Here is a 15,587-nt window from a genome sequence, read left to right as displayed (position 1 = left end):
GGTGGATACAAGCACAAAGACAGGTGAAACAGATCAGGGTGTGACAGGATGATTTCAAATGTAGTGATATTGAATTGTGTTTGATTGTCAACACAACCAAATATCCACATTTGAAGGACATGTATCTTATGATTGAATAGTTCCATATTAACTTGTAGAAAAACTGGAATTAAAACCAGATTTAGGCAAGTTAACATGTTACAGATGCAGCGGACAGCTTGTGTTTATAACTTGGTGACTAACTTGTTTGCTTTCCTTTTCCTCAGAAGTGTCAGGGAATCGTTCCGTATGACATTATCTGATGCATGCATATGTTCCTTTTTTAGTACAATCTTCTGTTCCTCTATTTTGTTTCCTACAGACACTATTTTTTTCTGATGAATTACTAGTAATCAAGTATCAAGATGGACATTTTTCAATTAAGGTATCTTTACTTTTACTCAAGTATGACCATTGGGTACTTTTTTACCACTGCACCCACCTACAAACACACCCGCTGATGTCAAGCTTGGCTAAGAATATACCCATACATCACTTGCTTTTCTTTTTTTTTAGGGCCCTATATGAGAAAAATGTATTTTGGACCCAGTAGGTACTGGAGTAAGTCCTATGAGAGGTAATTTTGTTGTATGGCTTTCCTCTCTGTGGACTGTGGTAAAAATAAAGAAAAACACACTGCAAATTGATCTCAACGTTGAATGGATCAAATGTGTTTTTTCCACACCAGACCATAGCTAGCAGTAATTGACTTTCATTTCAGCCTTTCAGTGAAAGAGTTGAAGCCTTAAATGCCATCTCTGTAAGTTGATTGGTCTTTAGCATTTGCACCGCCCCTACTCTTTACTCCGCCCCTTTATGATTTGATTGGGCACACTGTTACTGGAGCTGTCAGTCCACTGCGAGTTTTTTTTTCACCTCTAGCTAAATGCCCAGACTTGTAGTGGCTCCGCTTTGTCAGGTGGACATCAGGAGAGACAGAGCCGTATCAATGCACTAATTAGTTGAAAAATGATAATCTTTATGAAAGAAATGGATTACCCTCTCAGAAACCAATGTCAGCGCGTCCAGAACCAGGTATTTGTCTTGACTTTAACTACTAAAAAGCCAGTCAACGTTCCAATTTATGATTAACGTTAGCTGGCTACTAATAAAGTTCCATCGACTGTCGTTCATTCATTTTGTCCTGAAAAACTTGTGGCAGGTCTTGTCTCTCAAGAAACTGTTAGCTCCCGAACTACGTTAACTACTTATACTTATATCCCTTGATAATGGTGTTTGTTTTTTTTGTCTCGAGATTTGCTTTAGCTAGCTAACTAATTTAATGACCGAGCTAGTTTGTCGCCCTCTAATGGCTAGGTAGCTAACGGTAACTTCCTTGGTAACTCATTCAGACAACTGACTTGATAACCAGCTAGCTAACGTTAGATGACAGTTGACAAGGGGCAGGTGAGCAGCGAAGTTAACTACGTTAACTAACAGGTGGCTATTAAGTTAGCTAACAAGCTAGCTTGTTTACTAGCCAAGGCAAGTAACGTTAGCTAGCTAACTAACGATTATTCTGAGCCAACTGGCCAAATAAATGGCCAGCTAACGTTAACTATTGTTTGTCATCTCTGAAATAGCTAGGTAAATCACGTTAACTAACTAGCCAAAGTACCAACAAAGCAATGCCAATGGTCATCGATTGTCATTTAATTTATATAGCTAGGGGCTTCTTGAAGGGACGGTAACAAGATTTGATTTGTCAGTCAGTCAATGAATGAACATTTGCTGTTGTTGAAAAATGGTTTAGACATCTATTCAACTAAACTAACGGTGTTGAATGGTAACCTAGTCCTAGAATGTTGCCATAATGGATTGACAACTAGCTAACGTTAATTGGATAGTAAAAATGAATGTTAATCTGCAAACTAGGCTATACTTTTCTTCGTGATGTATTTGCATTGTGATTTTAGCTATATTTGCAGCCTAGGTTTGATGGCCATCAGCCGCCTACTCTTTTCTCTTTTTGTGGGAGAAGGCAATAATGACATCATCTCTAGCGATTTGCACGTACAGAAAAAGTGTCTGCTAATGCAATGTCATTCCATCATTTGGCAGTCTCAGTGTGTTCTGACCAGCTGCAAAGAATCTAGTTGGCTTGCTAACGAACAAAGACAGTCGTTGACAATCAGAGTTCAAGGAGCAGTTTTCCTGTTCTGTTTCAATCGGCCTAATGCATTGTCCTCTGTCATAATGTCAAACGTTTGATAAAGATATTTGTTTTGTGTGTGTTTTTTTCACTAAGATTTAGACCTTGTGTGCAGTGATGCTGGGTGCACTGCCAATCAAAGTTGTTTTTCTCATTTCTGTCCTGTTTTTCCATGTACAGCCGAGAGGGGGCAGTGCGGATAGGATAACTTGTTTACTGCGATTCAACATTCAGAAAGAAGTAGCTAGAACAATAGAGGAATGTGGTCAGTGACATGCATTCCTTAATATTTGATGTAAAATGATATTTGACTTGTACCTGCACTTGCATATAGGGGTTTAGACCTAGGCTTTCTTCAATGCTATGTATGTCAGATGTGTCACATTTATTGCCTGCACCAAACCTGTCATACATACAAATGTGAATAGCCATCCTTATGAGATTTGCACCAGGCGTTTGCAGATTTGACTAGACAGAAGCATGGGATGTATATTTTTAATTTGAATAAACAAGATCCTTTCTGAGGTTTACAGTTTTGGACATTTGTTGCAGCTCTGGTTAGAAAACAACAGACATATTGTTGCATCATGCTTTTGTGTGTTCTTTGTGCAGAACCCAAAGTAGGGCCCCCTCCTAGACTATAGCTCCCTTACCACTGTATATCCTGTCAATAAAAGTGCCATAGATAAATGTCCGGTGTTTAAAAACTGTCTTATCTGCTGGCATTGATATGAATGAGCAATTCTTACATACACACGTTGTGTGTGTGAGTGTTGCAAAATAAATGTACACAAGTGTTTCAATCATTTCACCCGCACCGCTCGATCACGTCTGCGTAGGACAGCGCTAAAATAGAACTTGGTTCTCTTTGATACACGCAACGCACTGAAAGTCCCTTCGTGTTGTATTCGGCGCATGTGAAAAATAGTTTTATTTGATTATTGAATATCAGGAAGCTACAAACCCTGGATGCTTGAAAGACAAAGGAGGAGAGATTAAAGAAAGCTAAAAATCTAATTAGCGTAGAAACATACGATTTTGTATGACTGGGTCAAAATTCTGCGAAAGAACCAACAAACAAGAGGACCGTGTGCATGATGGGTAAAATAACAACCCAATGTTTATCTCCCAAGACTAACTAGCTATCTGAAAGTCCATGAATGTTTCATTTGTGTTTCGACCTGCCCCCAAATTATTAAAGTTGGTTCACAGTTGGTTTTGATATTTTAACCCGCGTGTCATGATCTCTGGACTGGTGTGTGCGGACAAAATCAACATACGTGCAATCACCGCGATGGCGCATCTGTCTGTGGCTGGTGTAGTCAGCATATTAGGCATGCTTCTAGTTTGAAAAAGAGTCAGAGAGAAGTTTGAAAAGGGGGTATTGTGAATGTAACTAACCAGGTTACAAAAGATGACTAGATCAAGCAAATAATGTTACCTGAATTCTGAAACACCTTGTGTGCATTAGCACTTGTCTATGCTCAGCTGTCTCAAGTCACCATATAATCTGGTTCTACCTGCCTGTCATGTTTTTTTGTTGTGTTATACATGCATGTTTGCATGTCTCCATATGTAGCATGGTATGTTTGTGTGGGTCGTCTATGGCTGCTGTCCTGCCCAGCTCCCCACCCCCTACCCCTCATGTGGGCTGCAGCTGGTTGTTTAGCACACCTCCCTTGCAGAGCCAAAAACAAAGCTTGCTGTTTGTTTCCGATGAAGAGGGGCGAGTGTGTTAATGGTACGCAGCCGGGACTCGACACTAGCAGAGCAGCTAATGACAAGGACAGACCCCTTCAGGCTCACTTGGAATGCAGATAGAATATCCCTTTATCTCCTCCTTCATCTGCAGCTAACCCCCTCCCTTGCAGCCCCCTGCACTACCTTATTCACTCCCTCCCTCCCTGTCACATTTACCCTTTGAACCACTACTTGCATAATTTTTCTAGTCTTTGTTCTCCTTTGCTTGGTCATCTCTGCATACTTCCCATTTCTTATTTTATACTCCACAATTTATAGGACATTGTCTATTTAAGCAATAAAGAGGTTTGTGGTGTATTGCCAAAATACCACGGCTAAGGGCTGTTCTTACGGACGATGCAACGCAGTGTGCCTGGATACAGCCCTTAGCAGTGGAATATTGGCCATATACCACAAACCCACGAGGTGCCTTATTGCTATTATAAACTGGTTACCAATGTAATTGGAGCAGTAAAAATAAATGAGTATGTCATACCCGTGGTATACGGTCTGATATACCACAGCTGTCAGCCAATCAGCATTCAGGGCTGATTTGTTTCTTCTACCCGTCTTTCCCTCCCCTCACCACTGCCACTATCCTTTGCATCTCGTTTTTACCTTGTGACGTTCTCGGATCAATAAACAAATTAGTTTCCCTGTGCAGCAGAGAGGCAGGGACCAGGGTCAGGGTGGATGATGTGGTAAATCAATGGTGCTTTTGCATTTCAAATCATGTTAACCTCTGCAGAGACCCAGGGAGTTACAGGCCTTCGTCAGGACAATACTTTATTGAAAGGCTTTCAGCTGATTTACAGCCTCTCAACCTTCCTCACTTAATACAATATAGCAGTCTGCTCTTGGAAACACTCTCAGTAATCCCTGTGCATGTTATAAGTCTCAGCCTTTACACTTTGATATTATATGCTGTTGCAATCAGTATGGCATGTCTCTATATAGGCCTACAGTTGAAGTCTGAAGTTTACATACACCTTCGCCAAATACATTTCAACTCAGTTTTTCTCAATTCCTGACATTTAATCCTAGTAAAAATGTCCTGTTTTAGGTCAGTTAGAATCACCACTTTTATTTTAAGAATGTGAAATGTCAGAATACTAGTAGCGAGAATGATTTATTTCAGCTTTTATTTCTTTCATCACATTCCCAGTGGGGCAGAAGTTTACATACACTCAATTAGTATTTGGTAGCATTGCCTTTAAATTGTTTAACTTGGGTCAAACGTTTCAGGTAGCCTTCCCCAAGCTTCCCACAATAAGTTGGGTGAATTTTGGCCCATTCCTCCTGACAGAGCTGGTGTAACTGAGTCAGGTTTGTAGTCCTTGCTTGCACACGCTTTTTCAGTTCTGCCCACAAATCTTCGATAGGTTGAGGTCGGGGCTTTGTGATGGTCACTCCAATACCTTGATTTTGTTGTCCTTAAGCAATTTTGCCACAACTTTGGAAGTATGCTTGGGGTCATTGCCAATTTCGAAGACTCATTTGGTACCAAGCTTTAACTTCCTGACTGATGTATTGAGATGTTGCTTCAGTATATCCACATAATTGTCCATCCTCATGATGCCATCTATTTTGTGAAGTGCACCAGTCCCTCCTGCAGCAAAGCACCCACACAACATGATGCTGCCACCCCCGTGCTTTACGGTTGGGATGGTGTTCTTCGGCTTGCAAGCCTCCCCCTTTTTCCTCAAAACATAAGTTGTCATTATGGCCAAACGGTTCTATTTTTGTTTCATCAGACCAGAGGACATTTCTCCAAAAAGTACGGTCTTTGTCCCCATGTGCAGTTGCAAACTGTAGTCTGGCTTTATTATGGCAGTTTTGGAGCAGTGGCCTCTTCCTTGCTGAGCGGCCTTTCAGGTTATGTCGATATAGGACTTGTTTTACTGTGGATATCGATACTTTAGTATCTGTTTCCTCCAGCATCTTCACAGGGTCCTTGCTGTTCTGGGATTGATTTGCACTTTTTGCACCAAGGTATGTTCATCTCTAGGAGACGTCCTAAGCGGTATGACGGATGCGTGGTCCCATGGTGTTTATACTTGCGTACTATTGTTTTTACAGATGAACGTGGTACCTTTAGGCATTTGGAAATTGCTCCCAAGGATGAACCAGACTTGTGGAGGTGTACAATTTTCTTTTCTGAGGTCTTGGCTGATTTCTATTGATTTTCTGGGATCTTTTATTTCAACTCATGAAACATGGGACCAGCACTTTACATGTTGCGTTTATATATATTTTTTATTTATTTATTGTAGTTTGTACATTAGCTACGTATTTTTATTTTGTGCCAACTTGTTAGTTGGGCTATACGTACACAAATACAAATGTGTTAAGAGTCAGCAGAATTAATGTGTGACTCATTGTGTCATTTCCTGCCTGGTACTGATGAAAGGATGTTGGTTCCTGTTTTAGTTTGACTAGACTACTTCTTATAATGGAACATGTTGGAGATGAATTTCCCTATTTGAGCATGTCAAGATGTCTGGGGAAACTAATTGTACCGTATAGAAAATGTATGCCGTTGTGATAGATTAAAGTGTGACATTTTCTTGTCTGGTTTGAATTATTAGTGAACAATTGCACAATTCCAACAACGGTGAACAGAATGACTAGTTCCATGTCTTCTTAAGCAGGTCACTCACCCTACCTGTACATGTGCCAGTGACGCCTTCCATACAGGTTCTCTCATACTGTAACTTAAAGGGATACTTATGGATTTTGGCAATGAGGCCCTTTTATCTTCTTCCCCAGAGTCAGATTAAGTTGTGGATACCATGTTTATGTTTCTGTCTAGTATGAAGGAAGTAAAGGTAGTTTTGCAAGCCATTGTTAACTAGCGTTAGCATAGACCTCCAGTCATTGTGATATCTGCTAGCATGCTTGATTCTGTTGCCCTACAGAGTTATCAGGTAAATGGTGACTGGCCTGTTGAGAGGTGCTGAACACATTTGTATTTTACTGCAACTCTGAGCCTGTTTTCCATCGGGCTTGGTTATCGGGCCCTGAGGAACTACTATATATTTACAGGGCGAGTGGGACATGGCCTCTGAGGCTCGTAGAATCCTGGTTGGGAATAGGGTACCATCTGGCTGACTGGTCTGGAGCGTTGGCATTCCAGCTTTAACGCATCAGTCTGACACGTTAATAACACACACTAATAATGTGGTGTCATGGCCACAGCAGGATGTTTATGATACAGCCTTTAAAGCCTGACTGAGCCCTGACTGAAATGTAATCTCGTGTTTAATTCGCTTGTATGGAACTTGATTCCCAGAAAGTTTCTCAAAACACCCATGGAGACTTGGTTAGACCGAGTTCCTGGAGAGTGGGACTTTGATTGCTCTCCAACATGGAAAATGTGGGGCCACAAATCAGCAGGCACAGAGTTGTGGGCTCATACATGTAGGGTTGTGTGAGTGACGTATGCCAGTGTCAAAGACCTTGATGCTAGACCAATGATGCCCGTGTTGTAGAGTTGAGCTCCCGTGTTCCTTGAAAGTAGACAAGTGGGTCAGGATCCAAGTCTGCATGACTAGAGCTTTCTCTCCTGTTTGCTGCGGTCTCTGTCACTGAACCACTTACATGTTTTTCTCTCTTCAAAGGCCACACCTGACCATGCATGCTCAATATAGGATTCCCATGACATTGACACATTGCAGTCAATAGCTGTTGCATGGTGATTTAAAAAAGGACTAAAGTCATTGTGAATGAGGACTCGTGTATTGGAAGGCCATAGAAATAAAATGTCACATTTAGATGATGAATTCCATGGGCTGTCAGCTGAGTGGTTAAACCCCCTAGGCCTGTCCTGTTCCCCTTCTTGACAAAATGTTGGAGGAGATGTGTATTCATTTTAATATTGGAAAGTTTTTGTACCTAATGTTGGCGGAAGAGCAGCGCCACCTGCTGGGTAAGGTGTGAAGTGAAGCGTTTTTGAGCCACAGAGAAGCCAGTGAGATATGCTAACATGTGGCTAAATGCCACGGAGCTATTACGTGAGGTGTTAGAGCTACATAACGATCATCGCATATCACCATCGCTGCCACACACCCGCTGATATAGATATACCTTTGGTATTTATTTTTAAAATATGATTATTTACCCTTTTATTTAACTAGGCAAGTCAGTTAACAACAAATTATTATTTTCAATGACGGCCTATGAGGGGAGCCATAACTAGTGGCTGTGGCAGTCACGAAATTGTCAGCTGGGGATTGTCAATCAAATAACTGTCAGTCTCACGGTAATTGACCAAAACATATTTAGGATCTCCTGGCTTCCACATTCCAAGCCATTTTTTGAAAGTCCATGTAATATAGCCTACACCTTCACAATAAATCCATGATTTATTTTACTTTCATGCCAGTCAGTGAGGCTATACCCCTGTTGTAAAGAAGCAATGTGCTTAATATTAGGTAAGTTGAGAAATAGATATTGTAGGCCGAGCCTATAGAAAGCTGATGGGATCCTTATATTTTTAATAGAGGCCATCACTCTGTTTTCTCCTGCATTTGCAAAGCCTATAGAAATGTTGCGCAACATGAGTTCATGGGCTCTCGTGAAGGGTCTGATTTAGGTTTTCGAATACATTTGCATTGATATCAGAGTGATTAGAGGGACAATAGAGTGCTGAGTACCAGGCAGTTATCAAGTTTAGTAGGCTACTAATGACCAGCAGCAGCATCAGAGCTTGAAGAAGCCTAATTACCTCGACTTAAATGGTCATGTGGAATTTGACTGGCTTCATCACTCGTGACCGCCGGTGTGGCGGTAATAAGTTCACCGCAACAGCCCTAGCCTTAACTGAGAACACCAGGCTCTGCCAACAGAGGCTGCTTAGCCACTTGGATCCTAGGTAAGCTGCCCTGGCCTCTCACATTTCACACACTGGGGAACTGAGTCAAGACCCGCTCTCTCCAGCCCGGTGCCAACACCTTTTCCTAGAAGCCGTTGAGAGTGAGGTAATAAATCCCTTAAGCCTTTAGAAGACCAGTCTCTCTCTGAGTCCATGTTTCTCTTGGCCTGTGACTCTCCTCCTCCCCAGCCAGCCTCTCCCTGTCAGTTTGGACTTTCCTACTTCTTTACTATGGTTCTTCCCTCAATGAGGCCTCATTCAGGTCCAGCCTCACAATCCCCCATACACCCAAGTTCCTCTACATGTATCTGCTCTACTCATTTTATCATAGTAAAGTGGAGGACTTTGAGCAGTTAATTCAGGGTAGTCTCATTGCACCCTCCTATGACTATTGATCTGTTTTGTCTTTTGGTTGATCCTCTCTGGTACTGTGAATGTGTTGATGCTGAACTCTTTTCCCTACCAGCAAGTCTCTCTGCCTGAAAAGTGTGCAGAGCGGCCTTGTTTGTGTTTTGCAGGGGAATATTGTGAGGAATGTCTAGTGGTAAAATATCTCTGCTGCGGTTATAAGAAGTCTCCTGTCGATGGTTGGTTCAAAACCCACAGTCCTGACCTGCCTGCAATTCACATACTGATCTCACTGTAGGCTGATACCACAGGGACCATCAAAACTGAAGCTATCTGTCAGCATATCTGCTACCATAAGCAATCCTCACTAAATAAGGCTTGTGGAAAAACTGGCATTTAATTTATTCCCCATTTTGTTATAAAACATTAATTTTCACCTGGGATGAATCATTGCATAGACCTAGTTGCTGTGTGCATTGTCAGTGACATATTGTCTCTGCCACCTGTCTCACCATCCTCTTCCTCTGGTCCTGTCCAGGTGACGAAGGTGAACGCTGAGAAGGAGCGGGTGTCGCTGCGGTGCATGAAGGCTCTGGGCAATAGGGGGGGTGTGGACGCCGTGTCCCAGCAGATGGCCTCTCACCCCCAGTACCTGGAGAGCTTCCTCCGCACCCAGCACTACATCCTCCACATGGACGGCCCGCTGCCCCTGCAGTACCGCCACTACATTGCCATTATGGTGAGGCCACTGGACACACATTGCACACACACACTGCATGATGCACAGAAATGCGTATTGTATTTGCGCCAATCACCCACTCAGTTGCGTACACTTGCACTGACCCCACTTTCATGTACATAAACATTTACACCGACACAAACTCGCCACAACCCACACATGCACATTGACACAAACGTGGTCAACATCCTGGAATCAAGCCTACTTGTATTGAAGTGTGTGTCTCTGTCCCTCTCTCCATCTCTCCCAGGCTGCAGCGCAGCATCACTGTGGCTACCTGGTGTCTCTGCACTCGGCCCAGTTCCTCAGGGTGGGGGGCGACCCGCTGTGGCTACAGGGGCTGGAGGCCGTCCCCCCTCGCCTGCAACACCTTGACCAACTCAACAAGGTTCTGGCCCACCAACCCTGGCTCACCGCCCGCTCACACATACAGGTACCACAAGAACCAGCTCCTTGAAAAAGTTATGGGCTCTTATAAAAATATCTAATGTGCCAAAAAATGTTTTGATGCCTAAATTTGGATTTAGATTGATTCTTATCTTTGCGGTTTAGAACAGTGGTTCCCCCTTTTTGCAAGGAACTCAGTCTGGATTTCAGCTTACTCTTGAAAGTCGTAATGGTAGAATTGCACAAGGTGCAATTTTGAAATTGGGAAGTGCATCAGTTTTCCTCATGTCATTTCAGACCTAGAGAGCTATTTATAACTTGCTGATGTTGCAGATCAACTAGCCCAAGTCATCTAATGTTTTTTAGCCCATAGATGTTGTAGTAATATCTCATTAATACACATTAGATATGGCCAAACGTATAGAATTGCAAGAAAATGAGCTTTAAAACGGCAACATTTTCTCTGCACCCCATGACAAAATGTGTATAATTGCAGGAAATGTACTTTAAACATGAGAAATTTTCCTCCACCAACAAGAGGGGGTGTGAACAGCGGGACGTTCCCCAATGTTGGAAGGGGGATCTGAGTGAAAAAGGTTTTGGAACCGCTGGTTTAGAGGGTCATATCCCTGATCAGTAGAGTTCTCCACCCCTGTCTAATCTCCACCATGAGGCCCACTCTCTGCTGTGTCCTTCCCACACCAGGCGTTGCTGAAGACTGGGGAGCAGTGTTGGTCTCTGGCTGAGCTGGTTCAGGCTGTGGTGCTGCTGGCCCACTGCCACTCCCTTTCTAGCTTTGTGTTTGGCTCTGGCACCGACACCGTCCCCCTCCACATAGCCCCCAACGGCACCCCCCCGGGCTACTGCCTCTGTGACGCTGCCAACGGCAATGTCAGCGCGCCTCCGCCTCTCACCACACCCTCGGAGCACACCACACGACGATGGGTAAGGGTTGTGTGCTGTATCAGACTGAATATGACATCGGCGCTATTCCACAGCAGATTGTTTCATGTTGTTCAACTTCACGTCTTATCATTTCATCTGTCTTGGCAGTCTCTGGACTCCAGTTGTGAGATGGTATGTCTGAAAGAGAGGATACAGAAGTCCCAGGAGGAGAAAGAGAGGAAGGGGGAGTGCGTCCTACACACCCAGACACTCCAGCACACAGGTACACACACACACACACACACACAGCTGTCCCCGCTCACATTCACACCTGACATTGTGAAGCTGCGAGGGCTAAACTTATCCTCATGTGTGAACCAGTGGAGGCTGGTGGGAGGAGCTATAGGAGGACAGGCTCTTTGTAATTGCTGGAATGGAATCAATGGAACGGTATAACAAAAATATGTAAACCACATGTTTGACTCTGTTCCATTGATTCTATTCCAGCCTTTACAATGAGCCCATCCTCCTATTGCTCCTCCCACCAGCCTCCACTGGCATGAATGTTGAGTGATGGATTGACTATATTTATTTATCCTCTCTCTGTTTCCTCTCAGATGTGGAAGATGAGGAGGAGATGATCTACTCAGCAGACCCCTCTCGTTTCATAACAGACCCTGAGTTCGGCTATCAGGAGTTTGCCCGCAGGGAGGAAGACCACTTCCAAGTATTCCGGGTGCAGGTAAGGACATGGTTTACGTTAATGTTGGAATACGTGACGCCCTCCCTAGGAGATGACCGGAGTCCATGTCAGTAAAGTAATAAATCAGCTTTTGTAGAATGTGAGTAGCATATGCTGCATTGTATGTCTGTGGGCATATAGTTAGCTGAGGTGTTACAGGAACCATGCGAGTATTTCAGGTTTGTTTGTGCGGTCTGTCTGGGCAGGACTACTCCTGGGAGGACCACGGCTTCTCCCTGGTCAACCGGCTGTACTCGGACATCGGGCACCTGCTGGACGACCGTTTCCGCAGTGTCACGGCGCTCCCCTCGTCCCACGGGCCTGACCTGAAGAGAGCCATCTGGAACTACATCCACTGTATGTTGGGAATTAGGTGAGGTCATTCTATTGGTCTGCACACAAACACACACACACACACACACACACGTATACATACACAGGAACCAGCACAAATCATATGAACACTGGGTACATAGTTTGAGTTCTTGTAAAGTGAGATGCTATCGTGATCACATGCATTGCAGCCAGGTTAGTCCTATGATTCAAAGCTTGGGATTCGCTGCAAAGGCCCCGCTTGGATAGCGTTCATGTTTGCATGACATGTGACACTTGTGGTGTGGGTCTGCAGGTACGACGATTATGACTACGGGGACGTAAACCAGTTGCTGGAGAGGGAGATGAAGCTTTATATCAAGTCTGTGGCCTGCTACCCTGACGCCACCAAGACCCCGCTGTGTCCCCTGCCCTGGGCACCACTCAAACCTTCCGAGAGGGTACGCACCCCACCGCATACCAATACATACTGCATCCATATAAAGCTGAACTATATACTGGAACTAAACCTACTGGAGAATAATAGTTTTGTCTAATTAATGTGGTCAAATGGGATGCAAAGTGGTCATTTGTGTTCTGTTTCCCCCTCAACCCCATTCCATCTCTTGCTCTCTTATGATATCATCCTCTTTTTTTCTCTCTTCTCTTAGATCCATGTGAACTTGCTTATAATGGAGGCTCGGTTACAGGCTGAGCTTCTGTATGCTCTGAGAGCCATCACCCAGTACATGATAGCTTAGGTCGGTTGGCGGGAGGGAGGCACCATGTTCATCACCAACGGTACAGAAAGACCAAGCCAGAAGGCCGCAGGGTGGGAACCCCCTTACAGCAGGCAGGGATATGGAGAAGAGACTGGCAATTCTGAGGAGGAAGCGTTGTGCAACTATCTGTCCTATTTCTCCGTTAAAAATGGGACAAAAAATATAATGCAATCATTTAAGATCTAGTGGAAAGCTATTTTCCAAAGTCAAAACACGCAACGCAATTCCTCTCTTCCCTTCACTTTGCCTGCTCATTTTCCACTGTGCAAGGGGGTGGTCTGTCCACTTCTCATTTAATGTGTTTTCCTCTTACAAAATGTCTCTGCTCTTGATGGTTAATGTGCAATTATATTACTATTATTACAATAGATATGAATTATTTTCATTTTTATTCATGTTTGTCTCAATTCTGGGATGAAAGCAGACATTTGGTTCTGCATTGTAGCAAAGAGATACGTACCCATGGCCAACACAATAACCCATTTCTTGGTTTGTGATTAGTCTTTAGAACTTTACATTTGTTCTAAACAAATTGTTTATCCTTCTTGGATTGAGTGGATGTTTTGGAGATATTGCCATAATTTGTCTTGTTAGTCCCTGCCAGTGTTGGTGTAGGTAGTTGGTGAGGGTGATGGACAGTTGTTCATTGTAGCTCTCTTAACATTTTGCGTTAGTACTGTAAGGTCAAAAACAAAACCAAGATGCTGCAAGACGATATCACACGACTATAGTTTATTTTAAAAGCACTTTATTTATATATAAAACAAGGTAGCTCAGTGGCAGAGATGGAGGCCAAAGTTGGTCCGAGTCTTTCCTTTCCGCTGTATGGCGTCTGATAGAAAGGATCCTTCTTGGGTCTCTCTGTAGTTAGATCAGCTGATCTCCATTCCTACAGTCACTACATAGTCCCAGAGCATTCTTGTGTAGGTGGAGTAGTGCAGGGCTACACAGGGTCCTACCAGAGGCCATGGCCCCAAACCTGAAGGAGATCACAATTCACTTCATTATCTTAGATAAATCTGAAATTGCTACAACTATTTAAAAACAGATTTTAACTTTAATATACACAGGGGTGGCCAAAGTAATGTTTTGTAGAGTGACGCTCAGCCGTATGACTGTCAGTTGTTATATTGATGTGCTCTGGCATAGATCAAATGAAGGAATCTCCATTTCAAGGAAACCTCAACCATCCCTAAAACTGCATTGGTCAGCAGCACTCTGAACTGGAATATTGCAACAAAAAAAGTCACCAAAAGTGACCTGCACTGGGTTTTGAATTGCTGTTAAACATACTCTACTATGCTACAGAAGATGTAGACTACAGATCAAATGTCATCAGTGGTCTGTGTATGATCTTGTGCATGTGACAAGTAGGTTTGTCTTTCAATTATTTATTTGGTGAGCTTTATGACCTAAAATAAAGATGCTGATGCATGGTACAATTTGCAGAGCAGAACAATATGGGTACTAAAAACTAGATTTTTACCTTATTGAATATTTTTTTTTGACACTTTTTGTAATCTTTGCATCACAGTACTATGATTGTTGAGCCCTTTGTTCAGTTGCTGGGTTCGCTGCTATATCCTGCCTGTTGTGCTGCACCCTGAATATTTCAGAGGCAGTGAGGTTGACGACTCTCTTAATGGGCTCGACCGTTTTAAATGACGGAGGGAAATTAAGAAAGAAGGAAGTGCATATCAATAGATGCAAAAGAAGCGCTTTCTAGTGCAGGTGCCTTTAGGCCAAACTGGACTGGTGCTTGAGTGGACAGGCTAGTCTACTCTGGGTTGAGTGTGGGCCTCATTCGAGCAGACTGCTACTCTGGTTCCTCTGGAGCAGTGTTCTGTGGCCCATCTAGAACTCCCTGTGCCATCACCGCTGGACACATGGACGGTTACTCTACTTGGAAGTACTACAGTCCTCATTGGCTCCTTGTCAACACCTCTATGACATCGTTATGGCTCCAAATGCTGAAGCTTCTGACCACCTGGCCAAGGAACTAAACGATAGAGCCACTGACACAAAGTTGGATGTTACAGTTGTTCAATATTTACCACGTAAATGAATGGACAATATAATAAAATAAAAATGTAAAACGTAAGTGGAAAAAAAAGCAAAAAAATATGTTTTTTGGAAATGTGAACTTATTTTTTTCTATAAAGATGTTCTATCAAGTGAGTGTTTCCACTGTTTTTATTTACTGTGGCTGCCTAATAGTGCTTTCACATTTGCCATATGCTGTAGTCAATTCCAAATCAACTTGTCAGTGTGTACAACTAAGGGACTCGACTCAAGCAAACCAGTTTAGTTGAACCATTCACAGTGCAATTCAGAAACATATTATACACTGAGTATACACCTTTCTAATATTGGGTTGCACCCCCCCCCCCCCCCCCCCCCAGCCTCAATTCATCAGGGCATGGACTCTACGTGGTGTCAAATGTCCCACAGCAATTCTGGCCCAAGCTGTTGTTGTTTTGGGTGGTGGACCATTCTTGATACTCTTGAAAAATCCAACAGTGCTACAGTTCTTGACACAAACCGGCGAGTCGGGCACCTACTACCATATCCCGTTCAAAGGAACTTAA

General features: G+C 43.3%; 1 protein-coding gene across 2 annotated transcripts; it reads left to right on the top strand.

Moving 5' to 3' along the window:
• Nucleotides 1–875: 875 nt before the first annotated feature.
• Nucleotides 876–15,174, top strand: LOC109864759 (sestrin-3-like). Of its 2 annotated transcripts, XM_020452695.2 has the most exons (10): nt 878–1,074; nt 2,372–2,456; nt 9,691–9,891; nt 10,142–10,324; nt 10,984–11,223; nt 11,332–11,446; nt 11,781–11,905; nt 12,112–12,278; nt 12,534–12,678; nt 12,889–15,174. In XM_020452695.2, exons 3-10 carry the CDS (start codon nt 9,736–9,738, stop codon nt 12,976–12,978), a joined length of 1,221 nt encoding a protein of 406 aa, XP_020308284.1. In that variant the 5' UTR covers nt 878–1,074; nt 2,372–2,456; nt 9,691–9,735; the 3' UTR covers nt 12,979–15,174. The 2 variants fall into 2 exon arrangements, with proteins under 2 accessions (XP_020308283.1, XP_020308284.1); XM_020452694.2 differs by lacking the exon at nt 2,372–2,456 and having other exon boundaries at nt 876–1,074.
• The last annotated feature ends 413 nt before the right edge of the window (nt 15,175–15,587 follow it).

Source organism: Oncorhynchus kisutch, linkage group LG19 (genome assembly GCF_002021735.2).
Source record: "Oncorhynchus kisutch isolate 150728-3 linkage group LG19, Okis_V2, whole genome shotgun sequence".
NCBI classification, from domain to species: domain Eukaryota; kingdom Metazoa; phylum Chordata; class Actinopteri; order Salmoniformes; family Salmonidae; genus Oncorhynchus; species Oncorhynchus kisutch.
Note: the sequence above shows the minus strand (reverse complement) of the source record. Positions and strands in the feature narration are given on the sequence as shown.

Bases quoted from the DNA above. Each gene is read 5' to 3' on its own strand.
- LOC109864759 (XM_020452694.2), top strand. From the start codon at position 1,009: ATGATAATCTTTATGAAAGAAATGGATTACCCTCTCAGAAACCAATGT. The intron at 10,325-10,983 runs GTACCACAAGAA...TTCCCACACCAG, and splicing joins CCGCCCGCTCACACATACAG to GCGTTGCTGAAGACTGGGGA. The intron at 12,679-12,888 runs GTACGCACCCCA...CTCTTCTCTTAG, and splicing joins CACTCAAACCTTCCGAGAGG to ATCCATGTGAACTTGCTTAT.